At 36.1% G+C, this 27,310-nt stretch overlaps 1 protein-coding gene across 5 annotated transcripts in view; it reads right to left on the minus strand.

The window, feature by feature from the left end:
• The window catches only part of LOC141397052 (ras-related protein Rap-2b), a 232,473-nt gene that overhangs the window by 36,103 nt on the left and 169,060 nt on the right, over positions 1–27,310 (minus strand). For all 5 annotated transcript variants that reach the window (XM_073972884.1, XM_073972886.1, XM_073972883.1 and 2 more), the window contains one exon: positions 1,993–2,190. In XM_073972884.1, the coding sequence (XP_073828985.1) occupies positions 1,993–2,190 (198 nt within the window). The remainder of the gene's footprint in view (positions 1–1,992; positions 2,191–27,310) is intronic.

The raw sequence follows: 27,310 nt of genomic DNA on the forward strand, positions 1-27,310 counted from the left end.
GATTAGATATGTGGTATCTTCACCGTCTTCGCTACTATCGGATACCAACAGTTTGGAAAAATGTTCCTTCCATATCGCGAGCAAACTATCTGTATCAGTTACCAAATTACCTTGCTGGTCTCTACAGGAGGATGTGCCTGTACCTCAGCCATCAGTTTGATATTTCACTCTTTGATAGAACTTTCGGACTTCATTCTGGTTCCTGTACATCTCGATTTTTTCAAACTCCCGCTTTTCCATTTCTCTCTTTTTCCTGCGCAAAAGACGTTTCTCCTCTCTCCTTTTCTCCCGATACCTCTCTCGTTTATGCTGCATTTTTCTCTTCGGTAGCAGCACGACACCCTTGGCCATACCATGGATTCCTTGGTGGAGGTCTCTGGTATCCAGTGAAGATTTTGCTGCTGTTTGCATGGAGTGGGAAATACTTTGCCATTGTGCTGATATGTTATCGGGACGAGGAGTGCTTAGATTAAGCAATTGAGCCAGTTTAGTGGGATTTCTGTATGTCTGTTCGTACTTTATTCGCTACGTTTAGACGGGTACGTACCTTTGCTGCAACAAGGTGGTGGTCCGAGTCTATGCTTGCTCCTCGGAAAGAACGTACATCCAACACGCTCGATGAATGTCTCCCATGTATCACAACGTAATCAATTTGATTTCTTGTTTTCTGATCGGGAGTCAGCCAGGTTGCCTTATGAATATCGAGATGCTTAAATCTGGTACTGCTAGCCATGTTTTTTTGCAGCTGTAAAGTCTATCAGCCTCATACCACTGTTAGATGTTTCGCTGTGGAGACTGAATTTCCCGCCTTTTGGGCCAAAGATATTCTCCTTTCCAATTTTGACATTAAAATCGCCTAGAATAATTTTAATGTCATGGACAGGGCAACGGTCATAAGTTTCTTCTAAGCGCTCATAAAATATATCTTTGGTCTGTTCATCCTTGTTTTCAGTGGGGGCATGAGCGCAAATAAATTAATTTCGTTTTTATCCGTATTATAGCAAGTCTTTCATTCACTTGGATGAAGCTGGAGACCAGACGTTTTAACCTTCGACCAATTACAAATCCGCAACCAAATTCATGCTTTATGACATGGTAGCTATGATGAACAAAGTGTGCTTCTATACACCATTTCTGAAAGAAAGGCTGCTTCTACAGACCCTTTCTGAAAGAAAGAGTGCTTCTGTAGACCCTTTGTGAAAGAAAGGTTGCTTCCTTTCCTTTCAGAAAGGGTGCTTCTATAGACCCTTTCTGAAAGAAAGGTTGCTGCTATAAACCCTTTCTGAAAGAAATTGTGTTTCTATAGACACTTTCTGGAAGAAAAGGTGCTTCTATAGACTCTTTCTTAAAGAAAGGGTGCTTCTATAGATCATTTCTGAAAGAAAGGGTGCTTCTGTAGGTCCTTTGTAAAATAAAGGTTGCTTCCTTAAACCCTTTTTGAAAGGAAGGCTGCTTCTATAGACCCTTTCTCTAAGAAAGGTTGCTTCTATAGATCCTTTCTGAAGGAAAGCGTGCTTCTGTAGACCTCTTCTGTAAGAAAGGGTGTTTCTTTAGACCTCTTCTGTAAGAAACGGTGTTTCTTTAGACCTCTTCTGTAAGAAAAGGTGTTTCTTTAGACCCTTTCTGAAAGGAAAGGTGCTTCTATAGACCCTTTCTAAAAGAAAGGGTGCTTCTATAGACCCTTTTTGGAAGTAAGGCTGTTCTATAGATCCTTTCTAAAAGAAAGGGTTCTGTCATAGACCCATTTTGAAAGAAGGATTACTTCTATTGACCAAAGTGGTTTATGCTGAGGCGTTGTCAATATTTAAATGGAATAAAAGTTATTTTAGGCATTAGTTTTTGAAAAAAAAGGCAAAAGGTCACCCTAGCACACACACTTATGAAGAATTTGAATATGCATTTTTTATAGAGGACAATAATAAAGTTGGAAAGTCCGGTTCTAGATTTCATTAAATATTGTTATACTTTGTTTCTAAGGTTCTTTCAACTCACCTCTCTAAGATCACTGTTTTCCGTTAGTAAATCTATTTTATTACCCACAACCACAATTGGGACAGCTGAAGTGCCCTTAGTCTCATGGATTTGATCACGTATCATGCGGACTTCTTCAAACGTTGTTGCATCTGTGACATCATAGACCAAAATGAATGCATCTGCTGAGGATATTGATAGGGCTCTCATGGCAGGAAACTGTAAGAATAAAAAATGGACAAAATTCGTATTTAAAAAATCTTCAACAAATTAATTATTTAAACCATTAATTTTCATTGGCGTATAATAACTGACATTAATTACACGACACAGTCTTAAAATTTACAACATCAGATAAAAAGCATCGAATAATGTTTTTTTCAATCAAAAAATACATCTTCCAGAATTAAACTAAAAAATATCATTAACCTAAAACATAGGGATTATCCAAATCACTATTGCTCAACTGACTCTATGGGTCATTATTATATGTTTTCTTTCACTATCGGATGGATTTGAAAACGCAAAATAAACCAATTTGGAGGCAATACAAATATAATTTTCACATTAAAAGTAAATGCTGAAAAGCTCCTCCTTGAAATTCAATCATCACTTTTAACTTTAAGTCAACCCGATCGCTATAAATCTGTTCTGTAAATCCAAACTATAACAAAAGAAGACTTATAATAATGGGTGTATTGCTCAAATAAAAAATAATTTCATCATTTGTGAAACATTTTGAATTTTCCAGTCCCAGTTTTTATTTTTTTACATTTTCTGTTATTGTAGCAAAGTGCAATGTTTTGCATTTGTATGCTAACAGGGCAGCACTTAGAGAACTGAATTATGTTTTTATGGTCGTTGACTTTGGCAGCAGTTCGATGTTGTTCATTCCACTCTTGAGACCTTCCGTTGCTTTCCCGTCTTAAACATCAGCAATCATATTCGGTGAAAATGTAGAGTTCAACTAATGGCGACAGTTGTCCCTGGTGATTGCCAAACAGTTTAACAACTTTTCAACATTTCTTTGAAATCATACTAAATCAGAATTTACAGAGGGAGCGGGAACGGAAGAGAGAGTATGAAAATATCAGGTTTAAATGCAAACTAGTTGTTTTCGGAGATTTAGAAAATTCTTTAGGAAAGAATTTAATGAAATTAATTTAAAGCTGGTATGTTTATGGGTGGGTTGACGTAGGGGATGAAAGATGTATGGAAGCACCATTTTTTCAAAAATGGTGTATAGAAGCACCTTATCTTTCAGTAAGGGTGTATAGAAGTACCCTATCTTTCAGTAAGGGTGTATAGAAGTACCCTATCTTTCAGAAAGGGTGTATAGAAGCATCCTATCTTTCAGAAAGGGTGTATAGAAGTATCCTATCTTTCAGAAAGGGTGTACAGAAGCACGGTGTATAGAAGCAACCTATCTTTCAGAAACAGTGTATAGAATCGTCATTTCTTTCAGAAATGGTGTTTAGAAGCACCCCTTCTTTCAGAAACGGTGTATAGAAGCATTCTTTCTTTCAGAAAGTGTGTATAGAAGCACCATATCTTTCAGAAAGGGTATATAGAACCACCCTATGTTTCAGAAAGTGTGTGCAGAAGCAACCTATCTTTCAGAAAGGGTGTATAGAAGCACCTTTTCTTTCAGAAACGGTATCTAGAAGGATCCTTTCTTTGAGAAGGGGTGTATAGAAGCATCCTTTCTTTCAGAAACGGTGTATAGAAGCATCCTTTCTTTCAGAAACGGTCTGTAGAAGCATCCTTTCTTTCAGAGAGGGTGTCTAGAAGCATCCTTTCTTTCTGAAACGGTGTGTATAAGCACCGTATCTTTCAGAAAGTGTATATAGAAGCACTTTTTCTTTCAGAAAGGGTGTATAGAAACATACATTCTTTCAGAGAGGGTGTATAGAAGCACCCTTTCTTTCAGAAAGTGTATATAGAAGCACTTTTTCTTTCAGAAAGGGTGTATAGAAACATACGGCAAAGAACCTCCAAACAGTTCAGAACCAAAATAGGTTTCAAAAAAGGATCTTTTCAATATTGTGCTGGAAAAGGTTATACTAGATGCAAACGTCAAAAGAAATGGCACAGTATGCACCAATAGCCACGCTCACGACATTGACATCATAGGTCGATCTGTAAAAGATCATTTAAGAAGGGTGAAGGAGAATCTGCTAATGAGAGTCTGGTAGCAAACGGCGACAATCCCAAGCTGATGGTATATATGCGAAATGCGTCCACTGAACTCGGTCCAACTGTGGAAATTGGTACCAGCAATTTTGAGGTAGTTAAAGACATCGTTTACCTCGGCACCTCTCTATACTCAACGAATAACATCATTTGAGGGGAATGGACAGGGATGTCAACGTTCCTAGGTGAAAATCGCTACAGACCATAGATTCTTAGCGATTTTTACCTCGGATCAGTTGGCTTTCCTGTTTAAGCAGTGGTTTTTGTACTTCAAAATTCACCACAAGTAGCGGGAAAACCACCAACATTGCATTTACCACATTCAAACTTCGTGAGGGACTACGATACGTTGCTGCAGGCTGTGAGAAAATTGCCCCTAATGTGTTATAGTCTACGAGTACCCCCAACACTCAGCACTTAAAAGCAATCGTTGATGTTCCAATCCCTGTAAATTCATAATTTTTGCAGTTTAATTGCAATGAACTTCGAGGTAAGATCGAGGAAATAGTGGAATTCATGAGGCTTGAGAATATAGTGGTCGCGGCGGTGCAGTAAATCTAGCTCAACAACAACTTCAGCTTAAAACGTTGTGATGGTTACAACGTACTGAGGAAGCATCGCACCAGAAGTGGAGGTTGAGCTGCTAGTTTTCCTGTTGCACTAGTCTGTTCAATTCAGACCTATCTCGCTTGTGTCTGGCTATAATGACCCGTACATGGAATGAATGTGTTCAGCAGTCAGGTGTGGAACTGCAGAGGTATACATCCTGTCGATAATAATAGCTGTACTCCAGGCTATAGGCCCAACATTAGTCCGCTTTTGGAAGGTCATAACAGACTGGACTTAGGGGACTTAATGCTCATCACAAGTTGTGGCATTTTGTCCTAGGTAATTACAAGTGGGGTATAGCGTTGATTGAGCAGATTGGTAGCTCTACATTTTGCGCTGTCAATGATGATGCCCCTACCAAAATTAGCGAAGAGTGTCACAGTTCGCCAGACATAAGTAGGCAGGCTCAAGAGAACAGCCCATATCATTGAGCTAATGTGAATCGGGGTGCACTAATTGATATGAGAGAAGTCTCCCTTGTCCCATCTGGGATGTTTTGGGAACAATTATTATTATCTATACTTATAAAAGAGTTCAGTAATGATGACTCACTGACTCACTGACTCACTGACTGACTGACTGACTGATAATCAACGCCCAGACTAAACGGCTAAAGCTAGAATCTTGAAATTTTGGGTGAGGGTCACTCTTGGTCCGAAGGTGTCAGATAAGGCTGGATTTTTGGAAATTCGAACTAGAAGTGTACTAAAAGTACTAAAAGGTACTAAATATGGTACCCTTTGTATTAGGCAAACGCGAAGAGCTAGAATTCTGAAATTTGGAATGAGATTCACTGATGGAGAGTTAGAAAGGTGTACCAAATGGTTTTTGGAAATTCGAACTATAAGTGTACGAAAAGTACTAAAAGTTACTAAATTTAGTACTATTTGGTATTACGTGAACGGATAGAGCTAAAATCTTGAAATTTGGAATGAAAATCAAGGTTTAGAAGATGAGTTGATATAAGGAGGTGGTTTTGAAAACGTGTACTCATGTGTACGAATAGTACTAAATGGTACTAAATTTGCTACAATTTGAATTTGGGCGAACCGATAAAGTTGGAATTCTGAAATTTGGAATTACTATTACTGTTGGAGCATAGGTTTGAGATATGGAGGTAGTTTTCGAAATTCGTACATATGGGTACGAAAGGTACTAAATAGTACCAAATAAGGTACAATTTGGATTTGGGGGAACGGATGCAGCTGGAATCCTGAAATTTGGAATTAGGATAACAGTCGGGGTGTAGGATAGAGGTATTTTGGAAATTCGTACTTTTGGGTACGAAAAGTACTAAATGGTACCAAATTTGGTACAATATGAATTTAAGTGATCGGATAGAGCTGGAATAGTGAAATTTGGAATTAAGATTACTATTGGAGTGTGGGATTGGGATACTTTTGGAAATTCGTACTTATGGCAACGAAAAGTACTAAATGGTACCAAATTTGGTACAATTTGGATTTGGGTGATCATATACATTTGGAATCCTGAAATTCGAAATTAAGATAACTTTTGGAGTGCTGGATAGAGGTAGGTTTGGAAATTCGGACCTATGGGAACAAAAAGTACTAAATTGTACTAAATTTGGTACAATTTTGATTACGGTAATCTGATGCAGCTGTAATTCTGAAATTTGGAATTAAGATTACTGTTGGCGTGTAGGATTGAGGTAGTTGTGGTTATTCGTACTCTTGGGTACGAATAGTACTAAATAGTACCAAATTTGGTACAATTTGGATTTGGGTGAACGGATATAGCTGAAATTCCGAGATTTGGAATAAGGAGTACTATTGGAGTGTAGGATTGATAAAGTTTTTTAAATTTTTAGTTATGGGTGGGAAAAGTACTAAATTTGGTACAATTTAGATTTCAATGATGGGATACATTTGGAATCGTGAAATTCGGAATTAAAATTGCTGTTGGAGTGTTGAAAGAGGGAGGTTTGCAAATTCGTACTTTGGATACGAAAAGTACTAAATGGTATCAAATTTGGTACAATTTGGACTACTGTGATCGGATGCAGCTGTAATCCCGAAATTTGGAATTAAGATTACTGTTGGCGTGTAGGATTGAGGTAGTTGTAGAAATTCGTACTCATGGGTACGAAAGTACTAAATGGTACCAAATTTGGTACAGTTTGCATTTTGGTGAACGGATATAGCTGGAAACCCGAGATTTGGAATAGGAGTACTGTTGGAGTGTAGGATTGATAAAGTTTTGGAAATTTGTAGTTATGGGTAGGAAAAGTACTAAATAGTACTAAATTTGGTACAATTTGGATTTCAGTGATAGGATACATTTGGAATCGTGAAATTCGGAATTAAAATTGATGTTGGAGTGTTGATAGAGGTAGGTTTAGAAATTCGTACTATGGATACGAATAGTACTAAATGGTACCAAATTTGGATTTGAGTTATCGGATATATATGGAATCCTGAAATTCGGAATTAAGCTTATTGTTTGAACATAGCACTGTGGTAGTTTTGAAAATTTGTACTTATGGGTACGAAAAGTACTTAATGGTACTTAATTTGGTACAATTTGGATTTCGGTGATCTGATGTAGCTGCCATCCTCAAGTTTGGAATTAAAATATATGTTGAATTTTAGGATTGATAAAATTTTGGAAATTTTTAGTTATGGGTAGGAAAAGTACTAAATTGTACTAAATTTGGTACAATTTGGATTTGAGCGAATGGATAGAGTTGGAATCAAGAAATTTGGAATTAAGATTACTGTAGGAGTGCAGGACTGAGATATGGAAGTAGTTTTTGAATTTCGTACTTATGAGTACGAAAAGTACTAAATTTGGTTCAATTTGGATTTGAGCGAACGGCTAGAGCTGGAATCTTGAAGTTTGGAATTAAGATTACTGTTGGGATGTAGGATTGAGGAAGTTTTTGAAATTCGTACTTATATGTACGAAAAGTACTAAACGGTAGTATATTTGGCACAACTTGGATTTGAGCGAACGGTTAGAGCTGGAATCTTGAATTTTGGAGTTAATATTACTGTTGGGGTTAGTTTTGGAAATGCGTACTTAGTTTTGGAATTGCGTACTTATAGTACGTTTATATATAACCGGATTTAACAAACCCACTGGGTTTTAACCCTTTCGGTGCTTCTTTTTTGTTTTTGATCTGAAAAATATATTTTTCCAATTTTATATATACTTAAGCCCACTATATGAATAATCAAAACTAATTTTTTAACATTTTGTTTGGAAAAGTGGTTTTTGGACACTATGCCATATGGCATAGAATGAATTTAAAGGAAAAAAAATTTCATGTCCACTTTAAAATATTTTGTTGTTATTCAAACAATTGAATTACAACAAAATATGGACTAAAGCTGAAATAAACACAAAGATGAAAAAAAAAAAAAACAAAACTAAAATATTCAAGTTTTTAATTAAATTTCATCTTATAGAAGACCAGTAGGCCTTATAGAAATGGAAGAGGTCTTCTTATAGAAGAGCAGGACATCTTCTCATAAAAGAGCAGAAGGTCCTCTCATAGAAGGGCAGGATGTCTTCTCCTGGAAGAGCAAAAGGTCGTCTCATAGAAGGACAGGATGTTTTCACATAGAAGAACAGGACGTCTTTTCATATAAGAGCAGGACGTTTGCATATAGAAGGGCAGGAGGTCTTCTTATAGAAGAGAAGGAGGACTTCTTATACAAGAGCAGGAGGTCTGCTCATAGAAGAGCAGGACGTCTTTTCATATAAGAGCAGGACGTTTGCATATAGAAGGGCAGGAGGTCTTCTTATAGAAGAGGAGGAGGACTTCTTATACAAGAGCAGGAGCTCTGCTCATAGAAGAGCAGGGCGTCTTCTCGTAGAAGAGAAGGACTTTTGCATATAGAAGGGCAGGAGGTATTCTTATAGAAGAGAAGGAGGTCTTCTTTTATAAGAGCAGCAGGTCTGCTCATAGAAGAGCAGGACGACTTTTCATAGAAGAGCTGAACGTTTGCATATAGAAGGCGGGAGGTATTCTTATAGAAGAGAAGGAGGTCTTCTTATACAAGAGCAGGAGGTCTGCTCATAGAAGAGCAGGAGGTCTGCTCATAGAAGAGCAGGACGTCTTCTCGTAGAAGAGAAGGACGTTCGCATATAGAAGGGCAGGAGGTATTCTTATAGAAGAGAAGGAGGTCTTCTTATATAAGAGCAGGAGGTCTGCTCATAGAAGAGCAGGAGGTCTGCTCATAGAAGAGCAGGACGTCTTCTCATAGAAGAGCAGGAGACCTTCTTATAAAAAACCAGATGGTCTTCTCATAGAAGAGCAGGGGCCCTTATTATAGAAAAACATAAGATTTTCTCATTGAAGACCAGGAGGTCTACTTATAGAAGACATGAAGGTTTTTCATAGAATATCTGGAGGTCTGCTATTAGAAGATTTGGGGGTCTTCACATAGAAGGTCTTCTTATAGAATATCTAGAGGTCTTCTTTTAGAATATTTAAAGCAACTTATAGAAGACCTAGGGTCTTCTTATAGAAAACCTAGGGTCTTCTTATAGAAAAGCTAGGGTCTTCTTATAGAAAACCTAGGGTCTTCTTATGGAAGATTTGAGGCCTTCTTATAAAAAAAAACCGGAGGACTTCTTATAGAACACCTAAATGTCATCCTATAGAAGGGCTGGAGGTCAGCTTGTAAAAGACGTGGGGGCCATCTAATATAATATCTGGAGGAGTTATTTTAGAAAATCTGCAAGAATTGTTATACATCATCTGGAGGTTTTCCTATGGTGGATCTGGAGGTTTCCTTATAGAAGACCTGGAAGTCTTCGTATAGAAGACCTGGAGATCTACTTATACAAGATCTGGAGGTCTTCTTATAGAAGACCTGGAGGTCTATTTATACAAGATCTGGAGGTCTTCTTATAGAAGATCTAGGGGTTTTACAATAGAAGATCTGGGAGTCAAACAAAGTGAAACATTTCCGTTGGGAAAAATCTATGCCATATGGCATAGTATGAAATATAAAAAATCTGGCAGCTCCATTGAACTATATTTCGGATCTTTTTTTCGTTTTAATTATTAAGGCAATGATTATCTACTAAATTAAATAAAAAAAGTTAACAAAAAAAATATTTTTGTTAATAAAATATATAAAATTATAAGATGGTATTTTCATGCAAATTTTAAATCGAACGAGGAGCGCTTGCTCTTTGCTACATAACAATGTATAGGGTCCACCAATCAAAAATTTTTGTCGAATTATTTTTAGATAACACTTCAGGGAAAAATACAAAATTATTAAAAAAAGAGTGCCCATAAGTATTTTGCCTTAAAACGGGCTTCAAAAACTGGTTATGCCATATGGCATAGAATCACCGAAAGGGTTAAATGTCAATTCCATTACATATACGTCAAACAAATCCTCATAAAGAAGGTTAACCCAGCAAAAGGCTATAATATAAACATGGCCTTATGCTTACAAAAAGTACTACATTTTGTACAATTAGGATTTGGGTGAAATTATAGCGCTCGTATCCTAAAATGTGGAATTAGGTACACTTAGGGGTACGAAATGGTTCCATGTATGGTACAATTTTGTATTGGATGAACGGATAGATTTGGATTCGTGAGATTTGGAATTAAGATTACTGTTATCATTTGCTTATAACGTCCGATTTAAGAAATATGTGCCATAAATATACGAAAAGTTGTCAATGGCACAGGATTTGGTACAATTTGTTATTGTGTAAAGGGAATTTTGAAATAATAGGAGGAGGTTCGTATTTATGTATTTGCGCTGAGAACCTCAATTAAAATATCTCAAAAAATGTGGATTGCTCTTGATGTGTAGGCGTGACGAAAATCGAACTAAAGTGGTACGTATTAGTACACCAAATGTTTCCACCATTCTATATTATATATTGTTTATTTGTTTTGTATATTTAACGCATACGAAGTAGCGGGCACTTTGCTAGTATGTATTATATAGGCGTAAGATACCTCCCCTGATGTCATTGGTGAAAGGCAGAACTCCTATTTGACTGATTTTACCACATTGCTCCACGCGAGGAATATGCAAATATCCGACGCTAAATCTACGACCTTTTTGTTCACCACATGGGCGGCGGAGGTGAGAACAGATTAGAATGTCATGGTCGATGGTAGTAGAATTCCGACCGCAAACAACCACAAAATTCTAGGGGTCACATTCGACATCATGTGCATGTCGTCCAGGCATGCCACAGCTATCTGCAACAAGCTGAGATGTAGGTTCAAGGTCCTCAGGTCCCTAGCCGGCAGCACTTGCCGATGCAAAAATATTCAAACCTGACAGAACGCCGCCTCAAGAACTACAACAGGTGTCTCTTCATGTTTTCAGTGGACCATCTACACGAGGAGGCAAAAGTTTTGCAGTTGTTACCATGAGAATGTGTCCGTTTCGATGGGATGTAACCAGAGATCTATTGGAGTTAGTTGAGTAGGCTTGACAGGGCAGTTGAAAACATGACATGCCTAACCTCCCAGGTCCTATCCACTATATAGTGGTTAGGACCTGGGAGGTTAGGCATGTCATGTTTTCAACTGCCCTGTCAAGCCTACTCAAATTATGTGAACAGAAACAAAGGGACTATTACCGCAGAATTGAGGCCAGGCTTGATAGCGTAAACGATAGCAAAACTTGGTGGAAATTTGCTAAGGAAATAAGGCAGAAAGATAACATAATAGGATGCAATATCATGGCAGAGGAGTTAAAAGATTATTTTGATTCGCTTCTAAACCCATCCATTCAATCACCAACGGTGTTTTATGCACAAAATAAAGTACAAAATGATTTGTTGGACAGCGATTTTTCTCTAGCCGAGATACGGCAACTACTAAGAACGCTCAAAGAAAACAAGGCACCTGGTATGGACAGAATACCATATGAGTTTTTCATTCATGCAACCAATGAATTTTTAACTTCGCTATGCAACGCATATTCAAATATATATAACGGTCACGGAGATATTGACACGTTTCGTTCAAGCATCATATTTCCAATTTACGAGAAAGGAGATCCAAACGATCCTTGTAACTATAGAGGAATTGCATTTATGAATTGTATAGCTAAGCTCATGATGGGAATGATAAACAACAGAATAACTGTTTGGCTAAATAGATACCAGATATTAAACGAATATCAAGCAGGTTTTCGCAGAGGTTACTCAACAACGGATAATATATTCAACTTGGTGTCAATCATAAACCTAAAATTAACGGAAAATAAAAAAGTTTATGCCTTTTTTGTAGATTTTAGGGCAGCATTTGATAGGGTGCCACGAAGTCTATTAATATACAAACTTTATGAAAGTGGACTCACGAACAAAATACTGAATTTTATAGAAAAAGTCTATACAGATACCAAATCGGCCATATGGACAGGAGAATCTCTCTCTTCTTTTTTTGAGACAAAATCTGGTGTAAAGCAAGGATGTTTATTATCTCCAACTTTATTCGCCTTATCTGAATGATTTGCATAATGCGCTTGATGGTGGCTTATACATAGATGATATGAATATCAGGATATTAATGTAAGCGGATGACATTGTAATCCTTGCAGATGATCCACTTATACTACAAAACATGATAAATAATCTAGCTATATATTGTGACAAATGGGGTATGGAAGTCAACAAAGATAAATCTGAGATAATGATTTTTAGAAAAGGAGGCAGAATATCAACAAGCAACAAATGGATATATAAAGGAGAAACACTTCGCATAGCAAATGAATATAAATATCTCGGAATCATATTAACTCCCAAACTGTCCTTTACAAAACACATAACTATCAAAAACGAATCAGCTAAATCTTGTCTAAATGTCACGTGGAAAAATTTTATTGGAAAGCCTAACATTTCTCTTAGCGCAAAGTGGAAAATGTTCCTAGCAGTATGCCGTTCCATACAGAGTTACGGTGCCCAAATATGGGGTAGCAACTACTTTGAAGACGTAGAAAAACTCTACAGGTATTTTATCAAACGCATATTAAGGCTACCAGATAATACTCCTAATTACATATTAGCCTTAGAGACCGGATACGAACCTGGTTATATGTATACGTATACACTCCATCTAAAATATATAAATAAAGTACTTTTTGAATACCATATTAACAGACTACCACACATACTTGCCAAAAAAGCTATTGAAAGAAATGCTTATTGGTACAAGGATTATATAGATCGCTTGAATTACCACAATATTGATTATCGAAGTGTTGGTATGGATAAAGAAAGGTGGTATAGTACATGCCAAAGATTAGTATGGGAAGTAAGGAATACGAGCTTTATACAACACATTCAAAGTTCTCAAGAAAGTCAGCATCGAATCTACAGACACCTAAATCCTCAGTTGGGTACAACATATTGCAACGACAGATATAGACAAAACCAAATATCATTTATAATGAAAGCAAGAGCTGGTATGCTCGCACTAAACTGCAACAACTTCAGATCAGAACCATACAATCTATGCTCTATATGCAATCTTAGTGAGATAGAAACTACACAACATTTCATGGGAAGGTGTCCCATATTTAAAAACATTAGAAAACATTATTTTAATAAATCTGTATTATCAGAAAGTGAAATAATCAATGTTTTAAACGGTGGTGAAAATTATAGCTGGTCAAATTTATATTATTACATAAAAGAAGCGTTAAAATATAGACAAATGTTAATAAGCGAATACAATCATTAATATGTTTATAACACTCATTATTCCGGCAGACGGTTTTAATTTAAACCATGCTGTAAAACTTTATGTATGCAAAAACACACAACTTTGTAGATATTACTAAATGTACATATTATTATTAATTGAAAAATAAAGTTTATTGAATTGAATTGAACTCCAATAGATCTCTGGTTACATCCCATCGATACGGACACATTCATAGAACTGGAGATAAACCAGAGCCAGCTTAAGCACGAAAACAAGCATTTCAACACAGTTACAACAACAGCAGTCGTACATCTACTTTTTAGGTGCCCCTTGTTGTACACAAGAAAGCGCTTTCGCCTATGGAGGGCATATTCAATTTGTTTTTCCGTTTATATCGAATTTAAATAATAATTTGTGACCCTATAAAGTATATGTCCGTCGTTCCGTTTGGGGTAATGACTCTAGTATCCAGAAAGATTGAGATAGGACTCGCACAGATGCTTCTCTTGTTTGTAGGCATGATAGGGTCGAAGATAGGCTATAACATTACAGCCCTATTTCAGGTACATATTTTGAAGTTTATATCAACATTTTCGTCCCAAATTGAATGTAATTTGGCATTCAGGGTTTCCAGTCATCAAAGAACAAATAACTTTCGGTTGGGAAGAAAATTGTGGCATTGGTCCACGTTTCGAAATAGTTCCATATAATGGTAGTACCCAATTTGAGGTATTTTCAAGTTAATATCGACGTTTTCGTAACAAATTGGATGTAATTTGGTATTTGGGGTTCCCCACTAAAAATATTGGGCATAGGGCCACGTTTTAGAAAAGCCCCATATGACAGTACTGCCCGATTTCGCCCAAATTGGACGTAATTTGGCATTTCGGTTTTTCAGTGGTCAGAAAACATTCCCGACAATGTTGTTATCGATGTCGACTGTCTGAATTGGATGTTACATGAATTTAGGGTTCCCAGTTCGTCAAGGATTTTCTCCACCAATAACTCTGGGCATTGGTCCACGTTTTGGAATAGCTGCCTTTTAATGGAACCTCCCGATTTTAGGTATTGTGAGGATTTTAACTAAATTTTTTGGCCGAACTACCTGTAATTTGATATTTGAGGTTATCTGCAGTCACGAAACTTCTCCACCAAAAATTGTCAACATAGGTGCATGTTTTGGTATAGCCCCCATATAACGGTAACTCCCGATTTTAGGTATTTTGAGGAATTTAGTTAAATTTTTTGACCGAACTACTTCTTATTTGTCACTTGAGGTTTCCAGTGATCACAAAAATTCTCCATCAAATATTGTTAACATAGATCCATGTTTTGGTGTAGCCCCCATATAATGGAACCTTATGATTTTAGTTACGGTTTTAGCTACATTTTTTGACGGAACTACCTGTTGTTTGACACTTGAGGGAACCGCAAATCCTCTCTATCAGATATTGTTAAGATAGATCCATGTTTTGGTATAGCCCCCATATAACGGTGCTTTGGGGAATTTGGATAATTTTTTTAACCGAACTATCTGTAATTAACTATTTGAACTCCCCAGTGGTCATAAAACATTTACACCAAAAAATGTCAATGCCATATAAAGGGTACCACCCTTCTGTCCTAATTAAGGCATTTAGGGTATCCGTGTTCGGAAAGCTTCTCAACCTAAAATTGTGGACAGGAAAGAAAAGTAGTTATTGCATTTTAGTTCCAAATATTTTATGGTATAAAATGTTCGGTCCGCTCAAGCTCAACGATTTTTTACTAGTCTGTTTTAAATTGATTTTGTGGTTTATTATTACGCAAAAGTAAAGAAATATATAAATTGCAATGTAATGTTTTTTTCTATACTACCACCACTGCGTTTACTTGTTGTCACCACATATACGCCACATTGCACCAAACCACCATTCACTGTTGCCAGTGCAATTTGTTGCAAAACCAATTCACTTTTATTAAAAACACACACACAACGACAAAAATTCTCTAGCATAACCACTCTGGTCACATTGAGTGTTCGTTATTTTTCAAGAAAAAAAAAAAAAAATAAATTCAAAATTGTTAAATTTTGCAAAAAACATTGTCGAACATATTCGCGCTCACAAGGACGTTAGTAGAATAGCGAATGCTATTGATGGTTACAGTTGGTCTATATTTTATTTTAATCTTGCAGTTATTGTTCCTCTGTTGGGCCACCAAGAATATACCACTGAGAAATCAGCATGAATTTCTTTCCACTTCATTCACATCCTCTTCAACGAATACTCTGGCGATAATGTGGCCGCAAGAAAGAAGAAGCAATCTTCAAATTTTCTTCATTCTCTGACACCGAATATGCCAAGATATGATATTATTGGATTTATTTGCAATATATGAAGCCTTATATCAAAAAAGGCTAATGGTTTTTCATTTGTGGTTAAATCACAACTCAAAAGTTCAAAACTCAATGTTAAAAAAGTAGTTTTATACTTGGAATATAACAAAATTTCCCTTGGGTAATTTGTTGTGATTATAGCGCTTGTCACTAAGCTTCTTAACTTCCTTTGAAATGAAAAGAGTTGAAATGAGTTTGCAATAATAATTTGTGTACACATGTGGAAATTGTTTTGAGAAAATAACAAAAAGGATGGGAAATGAATTGGAAATTTAATATAAATTAGTAAAGAATGAAAAGCCTGTAGTGTGATTAGTTAACGACATACTTAATTAACAACAAATAACGGTATATGGTCACCGTGACCAACGACAATGAGAGAAGATTGTCACCTATCACCAATGCGGAATGGGATAATGTGGAATGAACAAGATATGGAACATGTTTGATTATCCTTTTCCCCCATTTCGACTCTAGCGAAGTGCATCGTTGTAACAGGGTCATCAAATGCATAAACGAGTTCTCAAAGAAATTTTGGGAAAAAGACACCGCCCCACAACACTATTATCACCATTAGTGAAAGTTCTCGTGTTCATACTACTGTCATACTTCATTTAGCATTTCCACCTGGCCGACCTCCAACATGGCTTCAGAGCTGGAAGAAGCACGATCACAGACCACTGTGAAGTTACAGCAAGGATATCGGAAGGCTGAACCGCACCAGGCCGCATAATAGAACTGTATTACTGGTGGTAGACTTGTCGAAAGCCTTCGACATAGTGAACCATTCCCCTATCTTGAGGAACGCCCCCAACCACCCCAAGAGAAGGATGTCAAATTGTTTGGCCAGTAGACAGTCCTAACTCGAATTTAGAGTATACAAAGTTTCCTCAAGAAAAAACGAACAAGGGGTACCTCAAGGTGGCGTACTATTTCCCTTGCTCTTCAAAGTTTACGTATCGCCAGTACATCTAATCGCATGGGACATCAATGACATAGATTCACACATCAGTAAGTATCGTGGACAAAAGAGGTAAACGTCGAATTAAATATCCTTATCCGCGTGCCGATTATTCTGACGACCAAAAACCCTTTAACTTTCGATAATTTGTACCTTTTCTGTGAACATGCTGAGATGGTGGCTGGGCTGTACTGCGTATTGCCAATGCTCCGAAAGAACACATTCATCACGAAGCAAAAATATTTCCAGTAAGATCCCGCTGCCCATTACTAAGGAGGAAGCATGTTATCAAATGCAACAAATTAGCAAATTAACAATCCCAATAACGCTAGTTGCACCAGACCCCCCTCAGAATAAAAGGTCCCAATCAGATTTAATTTTCGTAAGGAGCTCCGAAACATCCCACAAAATTTCCCAAAGACCCCCCGCATGATTACATACAAAATCCCTTGAAGCAGGTACACACAAGGTTGGTGTATGACTCCCCCAGCAGTGTTGTGCTTGGCGGAAGACCCCCACCCAAAACTATCCTAACTTCACTTTGACAGCTCTATGTACCTAAATAGCTATCTCTCCCTCCTGAATCCTGACATCTCCGACACGTGGCCATTCACCACACATCAAAGAAACCTCTTCGCATGTTCTGCAAGCGTGAATACCAGCTAAATGATGTAGTTCGACTGCAGCAAATATTCGAAAAGAAAGGTCACCCTACACCTAAGTTTTGTATCATGTGCTGGATTGCCTTTTTCGCGTTGCCAAGGAAGATGAGCTCCATGGGTCGACTAAATCACCAAACATCGAGAATTTCTTTCGAAGGATATGATGAGCAATTATGCTCAATTGAAAGCAGCCTTCACCAATGGTAAAACTGAGATTAAGAAAACAGATAGCTGCAGAGACGACAAGAAATTTCTCTTCTGTAATTTCACTGAGAGGTGTGAGAACTCTTATGTAAAGTTAAGGCCGATCCCAAGCATCTGCAATGCACGTGGGAGGTCTCGTGTCATTCTAGTTCGTCTTGCGTTTATTCTGATACCCGAAACCTGGAACAGGTTCATTAATTTTTTACTTATTGGATGATCATTGGTTCAGCAGTCAATTGTTCCGCGTTGAAGATTTCGAAGAACTATCTGTAACTCTGAATGACTACCTAAATGATCTCGAATGCATGAATACTCATTGAAAAAAAAAAAATAAATCTCCAATCAATATTGCTGGAAGTAACCAGTGCTGTGATAGTAAGTTCAAAGATCCTTGTGTCTTTGTGTTTTTAATGTTCCTTGTAAATAAAGCCTGTGTTTTATTATATACATATCTGCTTACAGTGATTCAAAACTTGTCAAAAAACACAAATAAATATTTTCGAAATATTTGTGCGTGAGGTTTTTTTTATCGAATCACCTTATCGAACCTTATATTCACGATTTAACGGGGGTATGGAAAATTGCAAAAAAATTCGAGTCGATCGGACAAAAATTGGCTGAGATATTATGTTTTGTGAGTAAATTATACTACAAAATGTCTAAAAAAATAAAAATTCTGGCGAACGCAACCCGGGCCTCCCCTGGCTATGGCGATGCTTGTCAGTGTGACCGTTTTTGAAGAGTTTGTCAGCAATCGATATATCCGAAAAATGGACACTGATGGGGAGATATATGAGGTTGTTAAAAAGGGCAGTCGGTGCGTTGAATTAAAAAAAAAAATCAGAAAATACATAAGCCGAATAATTTAGTTTAAATATTTTACGCACACACATACAAATTATGACATAGCTCCTTTCAACTCTTCATATCTTCCACAATAAAATGGAGCGTATAATTATCTTTGTCATTTTGTTTGTAACACCTCGAAATATTCGTCGGAAACTCTATAAAGTGGTTTATGATTTCCTTTATTTTTTGCTGTGGTTATGCTGCTCATCAGCAAAACATTTCAATATATTTTCAGATTTTTTGACGTAGGGTTCCAGAGATATTGTGCCTTAAAAAAGCCAAATTCTGTAGAAATTATAGGCAAAGAAATACAGGCGAAATCGCTTATAAAGTCGCCGTTTATAACGACATATTTGTTATGACGACGAAATCCAAAATTCCCAAATTTCTGCGGCACTTTAAAGCTCACACAAAACAAATATGGCTTATAACGACATACCGCATATAGCGACCGATTCCGTCGGTCCATTGACAGTCGTTATAAGCGATTTTTTGTTTTTATCAGCTATCTAAAAAATATAAAAAAATTGCCCAGTGGACTGGGTGAAATTTTTGCGATTTAATATTAAAAAACAATTTTTATCAATGATTGTACTTTTCGATTTTCTTATTTTTTTGTATTAAACTGCGATTAATTATAAAAATTTTAAGTCCTATTTGATATTGGGATTTGAATAATTAATAAATTTGTCAATAAAAAATTTCCTTTACAGCAGTGTGAAACATTTGTTATTCTACCAAAAAATAAAAAGTTTAGTTTATTAAGACTTGTTTTGATGTTTTAGTTAAGAATTTATCTCAAACATCTTTAAAACTTCTTTATTTGGCGATTTTAAGAATTGTTTAGCAATTAGTGTACCAGTATTAGTGGGAACTACTTAATGCAATTTTTATGTGGTCGTGATAGGTTTGATCATTGCATATATTAAATTCAATTCCTCTTTCGTATTTAAATAATCATCTTCTGAAGAAAATATCACTTTAATATTCGGTACATTTTTCGGCTTGGATGTCTATTCGAATTCCACTACCAAATAGGACTTAAATTTTTGTAATTAATCGTACTTTAATTCTAACCAATTTTAAGTAAATCAAAAAAATTGATTTTAAATATTAAATCGCGAAAATTTTATCCAAGACCACTGTGCAATTTTTTTCAGTTTTTATTAGATAGCTGATAAAAAAAAAAAGAAAAACAAAAAAAATTAATTTGAACCAATATTAAAAAAGTTATTAGTATTTCTTTGCATATAGTTTTTACAGAATTCCACTTTTTCAAGGCGCGATACCTCTGGAACCGTTAGTCAAAAAGATCTAAAAATATACTAAAATATTTCGCTGAAGAGGAGCACCGCCACAGCAAACAATAAAGGAAATAAAAAACACTTTTTGAAAAAGTGTACTATTACACTCGGAAATCCCCATATGTAGTCACACTAACTTCCTATGATGTTCTCCTTTAAAAAAGTGTCTGTTAATTATAATAAGTTAATTACGTTATTGGATACGATTTTCCGGGTATTTACAATTATGGGTATTTTATACATAGAAGCTCTTCTGTGGAAAATAAAACTGCAGTTTTGATCATACGTTGAATTTTAAACAATTCAGCAGTTGTAGTATGCAACTACCTTATATTTTTTTCATTCTCAATACCTGATAGTAATTGCTACTGTTATCTATAAGCGGTTTTATTGCCTTTAGCGACATCTATTGGTCATCGTTCCCCTCTTATAGTCTCCCCCACACCACATTTATTAACGTTTTCTACTTGTGAGCAAATTCATCATCTTTTAGGCCTGGAAGGCCAATGTACGTTTTGCACATAGTCATGGTTTCGTTGCACCAAAGTGCAGGAAATTCTGCCATTTTGCCGGTTGTCATCCCACAGTTAAGTCGATACTCAAAGTTAAACTAATATAATATTTTAACTTGTTGTATATCATAACCTTTTTAAATTGAAATGTATTAAACGCATTTGTGAGTATTAGTATCGGATTCAGCAGATAATCAGATAATAATGACAATAAATTTATTTATTAGTTGATTTTGCATAATTGGTGGTCATTTTTATTGTATTATATGCCCAATTCAGTTGTAAAAATTTATTCTGCTGGTTAACATATTCGGTCCAGGTAATACGATCACAACTTTAGGTTTCCTTGTTTCCTAATTCTTCACTCTATAGCAGATTGACCAGTTCATTGGGTTAGCGGTATCTGTCAGAGGTTTTGGGAGCAAAAATTCTCTGGAGACATAATGGAAATGGAACAAAATATTAAACACCATTGCCAAAACCTTTAATTTAATGTATTCGCCCTACTGTTCACATGTCTGTCATTTACTACGGTGTAAAGCAAACCACAGAAACCTCTTATGTTTGACTGCAAAGTGCGATATTTGCCCACCATAACCGCTTCAAGTAGCAAGAAAAATCAGTGTAAGGCCAAATAATTGATTATACATGAAAATAGTGTTCAAACCTTGCGGTTATATCGAAGTGTGACTATAAAGACCGGATAGCAGACATAATTAATGTTCCCCAAATGTGCAACAAAGTAACCATGCCGCTTGGAATATAAGAAATATTCACGTTATAAATATATTCTGCAATGTTCCGACAGTGTGCCTAAAATCCCTGATTTTTACCAGAAGGTGTTAAGAAATTCGACTACCAATCCTTTTCACATTAGAGCTGTGCTTGGAGTTAATTAGAAATAAGTCCACTATCATTTAAAACATTATCATCATTATTACGTGTTTAATTAACTTCAGTAACAACTACAAATTTCATTGAATAATCTTAAAATTGAATTGTCCATCTAAGTTAAATTATATTCAGTACTTTTTTTATCTGCATGCGATTTTTATGATGTATAGTATGGGCAAATTTTAAGCGAAATTATATTATAACCACATTTTGATTACGATCATTGAATTATTACTAGTTATTAGGGATTGATCCATTGGCGTATTTAGCCCATACAGTATTCTTTATGCTTAATTAAGTGAAATGGTGATTTACTACTTCCTTGTCTTAGGGCTATCAGATTGCAAATGTATAAACTGAAATATTTCGAAATAAAATTACTCATCATGAGTTCGAACTAAATACCCCCTTGTCTGTTTGAGGATATAACTGTATAAACTGATAGGCTGGTAGTTTGGGTATTACCGAGAAATAATCTCTTACTGACTAATGGGTAATACAGGTGGGAGGGTAGTTAGGTACTATAACTTAGGTACTATTACTTATTTTACGCAGGCATAATTCCCTTATTTTTCTGTTATCTATTCTCTCGAACCTCATTTAAGCACGTAAACTATAATAACTTTTAATATTGCCAAGAATTCACTCCAGATTGCTAGAAACAATGAACTCCCCCCCTTTTCCGACGAACAATAAGGCCGTGGACTATGCATGCTACCGTCTTCTAGCCTCATGAGAACTCATCAATTTAAAAAAGTGATTCGATGAAGGTGCAATATTACACAGTCATTTAGGGTATAAAAATATGGTTATACGTATATTGTAATAACATTTTTTTATTTTTAAATTATGCAAAAATATAAAATTTGTTAAATTGTCAAATATTTTATCTAAAATTCAATATCTTCTTTGTCTTAATTGGTTGCATTAGGCTGGTTTTAACTCAAAGGGAAAAAATCGATATATGATTTTCCAAGATCGCCAAAGTTTGAGCACAATTGGAATATGTTAACACGTGCGACTAGGGCGTCGAAGTTATGAAAATCTAAATTGTTTGTTTTGTTTATTGTTGAAGATTCAATCTCATTTGATTGCTTGAGTGGAGTAGTCCCCCATTGGCTCAACTTCATTTATTACCCTCTATTACAGAGAGTAATGTTTTTCAAAACGAACTGACAGTGTTGCAAAATTTTACGGATCGCTACCAATATCATGATTTCATCCCGGCGAAGGGAATTATCAATTGGCTTCTCAGTTTTTGAAATGATGCCTTTTTAGCGAAAAACCGAACTCTTTAAGTGTCTAGTATTCCCATATGAATCAGAATCACACTCACTTTTCGGCTTTTCCAAAGAAACACCAAAATCAAAATATTCTGCAACATGTCAGCACGTATCAACTAAGAATTCGTCGAATTCTGTGAGTTGAAAATAACATAACATAACATCACCGCTAAAAAGGCATCATTTCAAAAACTGAGAAGCCAATTGATAATTCCCTTCGCCGGGATGAAATCATGATATTGGTAGCGATCAATAAAATTTTGCAACACTGGCAGTTCGTTTTGAAAAACATTACTCTCTGTAATAGAGGGTAATAAATGAAGTTGAGCCAATGGGGGAATACTCCACTCAAGCAATCAAATGAGATTGAATCTTCAACAATAAACAAAACAAACAAAAAACAGCGGAGGCACGCGCAAAAGGAAATTTGTTAAAAACAAAATTCCAAAAACAACCTCACAGGCAACTGTGGTGATGTTATTTTCAACTCACAGAATTCGACGAATTCTTAGTTGATACGTGCTGACATGTTGCAGAATATTTTGATTTTGGTGTTTCTTTGGAAAAGCCGAAAAGTGAGTGTGATTCTGATTCATATGGGAATACTAGACACTTAAAGAGTTCGGTTTTTCGCTAAAAAGGCATCATTTCAAAAACTGAGAAGCCAATTGATAATTCCCTTCGCCGGGATGAAATCATGATATTGGTAGCGATCAGTAAAATTTTGCAACACTGTCAGTTAGTTTTGAAAAACATTACTCTCTGTAATAGAGGGTAATAAATGAAGTTGAGCCAATGGGGGAATACTCCACTCAAGCAATCAAAAGAAAATCTCAATTTTTTGGTTATTTGGCGATTTCGGCGACCCATATCTCTGGAATGATTAAAGCTATCTGTTTAAACTAATGTGTTATAAAACAGAACTTCACTGAACACTAAAGCGATTAATTATATATTTTTATTATTTCAGTAAATCAAACACAAAAAACCACTGAAACTAGTAAAATTTTATAATAAATTGTCCACACAAAAATAACACAACTAAACACAACAAGAGTTGCCAGATTTTTTTCGAAGAAATTCGGGGTTAATTGGTACGTTCCTTTACTTTTGAAAATGGTAAAACCGGCAAAAGTTGTAAACTGTTTCCATATGAATTGTATGGTGTCAGAAGTAAAGGAACGCTGAGTAAAAAGTGGTAAAACTGGAAGATTCTTGCACGTAACGGAACAGAGCAAATGTTTAATATCTTGAACAATAAGTAAGTCTCTCTTGTAATTATGCCTTGTAGATATTTTTCTAGGAATTTTGTCAGTTGTTCTTTTGTTAGTATGGTTTGAATATTTCTGGAGAAATTTCCATCTTCTTATGCTTGCTTTGTTAAGATTTTTTGTCGCATTTGGCTCTTTACTGTGGTTTGCACTATCAGATCAATTAATGCAATTTTGTTATTTCCTTTATCTGATATTTGTTTGTAAATGCCTTTCGAATTTCGAATGCGGTTTAGGTCTTGTTTTGGACCTAAAAATATTTCTGAATATCGTTTTCACTATTTTTTATATTAAACTCAATCTATTGTCTCTATGCCTTTTCAACCTATTGATTATGTTTACCCAATCTATCCTATATTATATTTATATAAAAATTATCTGGTTCATTATACGTTTTGTAAAATCAATAACCCACAGCCTCATTTATAACACTTAGTTGTCGTGTGTGATTCTAAATAAATAAGTAAAATAAAACAACGTTTTGGGGGCTTTAAACCCCCAAATGCTTCTACGGCCTGTTGTTCTTGGGAAGTCAGCTGGGAAGTAGTTTTAAAACATTCTCGCCTACATCGAACTTGTATTTGTCAATCGCAGACTATTCTTATAAAAATCGCGTGAATATGATTGGTTGATGTCTGGATCTGTTTCCAAACTTGCAGTCAAAAATCCCTCTCAACAATACTTCTAATAAGTCTGAACGCAGGTACAGCAGCTCTCGACCTAACATCTGCTCGAGCTGGTGAGACCCTTCTTGTCTTGTTTCTCCCCTGAGCTACTGTCAGTTTCAGGAACGCCTAGGAGTTGTTCTTTACCCCCATGCGATACCAGAACAGCAACCCGTTCTTTCTACTCTGTTTTGAGAAGACCTGGTAATAGTTTTCCATGCCAGTGCACGCAAATAGCCTCGTTTTCGGATACCGTAGGAATAACTGAGAGTGTTCCCGCTAAAAAGTTATTTGAATTCGTTTCCGGTGCGTATAAGTGTCGTCATTAATAATACGTCACAAGAGAGAGTTTATGAAAATTTGCCGTTAGGGATACATAATCGAAAACAAAAGTCGTGTTTTTGATCATTCGATTTTTATCTTGAACTAATCGATTGAGCCGATTCATGATCGATTTTAGAGCTTTTTCTTTACTTTCTGTTGTCAACGCGACGTCTTTTTAAAACGTTTCTTAATTACAATTGCTTGTAGGAAAATCAAACATCGATCATGGAGACTCGACTTTTCGATTTTCTTCATATGTATATCTTCAAGTGGACAGACAGTCTTTTCAACTCAAAAAATAATATTCGATGAAAAGAAATTCGACTTACGTATCCGTACTGGCCGGTGTGGGAGCCATGTGAATGTGCATAACTCAAAACTTTCTTCTTCTGACCATGGGTACCCCTTTATCAATCACACAAATTCAAATTTCCAACCCATTAGCTCCACCATATGGTGCGTAAATACTTCAATAACGCTAATTTTCCCAACAGTTTTTTATGCTTGTGTCATCATACATTGGGTCATTAAGATCTGCAACATTTTTATGAACCATTAACTTTAAGCGAAAGTTTTTTATCTTTGAGCTGTTTTAAGTTCTTGAACACAGACTAGCACCAGTCACCACCAACAGTTCATAAGTGTACAAACATACTTGTGGTGCAGATGGTCTGGTTGTTTGAACACAGATAATTTTATTTGTCCATTAACTGTCCAGAAATGCAATTTATGTATGGAATAGAGAAGTGCAAAAGAGGTTATTTGTAAACGAGGAAAATTAAGAAATGCTTAAATTAACTGAAATCTTTAAATATACATAAATTCATATTTCTCTTCAATAATAATAAATTCTATTGAATAATTTACGTGATATGAAAGTATCTAAAATTCTTTAAAACTTTACATGATTATAACAACTTCAGCTGAAATTTACAACTATCACTGTTCCATTTAAACTACTACAATTGCTATGGTCCTCCAAAAAAGTTTGTTCACTTTTAACACATTTTTGCCTGTGATTTATTATGGCAGCGAAGGATGCTCTAAATTCCTTTAACTGTTCTCTAAACACCAGTGGCAATTTTCGTCGTTTTTCGTTGAGCAGTAATAACCTTCCTCTTTCCACTGATATGATTTATGTTGTTGGATGGAGAATGGAGTACAACCTCATGGGGTGGTGAATGTGATGCGGCGCACTGTTGTGTTTGATAAAGTCAACGACCAAAAGTTCATAATTCAATTTTGCAAATGTTTGCATGCAGCGCCATAAATATGCTCTGCGTTGAACTTTCAACACAGTGAAGGACAGTTTACAATAAAAATAAAACAAGTAAAAAAGTATCAGTCGGCTTGGCCGACAGAGATATACCCTCAGCCTATGTGAATTGAAACTTTCATCTACGGACAGATCGAATGTATTCAGATTGTTTTCAGAATTTCGTGGCCCTTTTTGGACATTTACACTTGCCGACAAAAATGTGGAGTAGGATTAATGTTCAAAAGTGTTGCGGAGAAAGGACTTGAAGGAATGGACCGAACTAGTCCATTATAGAAGTGGGTCTTATTTTGCGAGTCATATCTTTTCGATAGATATCGCGCTCACTAGTCATTTTCAGGTCATCGTATACCTATGGACCAGTATGACAGGAAGCATGGACTTGTCCACGGGAAACATAATATCGCTGTAAACAGGATCACAATGAACATAATCGGCATACATTTCCAAAGGATCTTCGAACAGATCCTAAACTGCACTTAGACCCAAATGTTGAACTTTTGTTGGGGAGGTACCCTAAGGACGGGATCGATATGAGCCATTTTAGAGGTTAAACTAAATTTGGACATAAGGTTTTTTTACACCTTTCGGACTGTTTTCTCGAGAAGTATTGACTTGCCGCTAAAATTTTTTTGCGTCATAATTGAGACAGCGAATGCAAGTTGCTTCAACAAAAATCAAAGTGATTCGAAAGCAGGTCTTAAAGTGAACTTATTGAAATTTTGTGTGATAGGTACCCGAAGGACCTGGTCTATATCTGGTAGATATATTAGGATGTGTAATGTATAGACCAAATCGGTCACTATTTTCAAGAGTTATCGTGCGCACAATTTTTCCGAATATTTTTGAACATTTGTGGGGGAGGTACCTGAAGGAGTGGACCGATATGGAATATCTTCGAACTTAAACTATGTTTGGACAAAATATTACGAGGGCCAAATTTTTTAGGGGTCTTTTTGCCCCTTTCATGCTATTTTTTAGGAAGTATGGACTTGCCTCTGATGAAAATTGTACCGTCGCATGGGGGCAGTGAATACAAGTTGTTACAACAAACATCAAACCGATCCGAGAGCAGGTCCTAAGCTGAACTTTTTCGAACTTTTGTGGGGGAGGTACCGGAAGGAAAGGACCGATATAACCCATCTTCGAACTTAAACTAAGTTTGGACAAAATATTACGAAAGCCTAATTTTGTACCGAATCGGTTGATCCGTTCGAGAGTTTTCGTGCGCTACAGGCATACAGACGGACGAACATGACTAAATCAACACCAAATTGTCTGAAACGGATT

The sequence above is a fragment of the Musca autumnalis genome, unplaced genomic scaffold, assembly GCF_047663935.1.
Source record: "Musca autumnalis isolate F117 unplaced genomic scaffold, ASM4766393v1 scaffold_3, whole genome shotgun sequence".
Lineage (NCBI taxonomy): Eukaryota > Metazoa > Arthropoda > Insecta > Diptera > Muscidae > Musca > Musca autumnalis.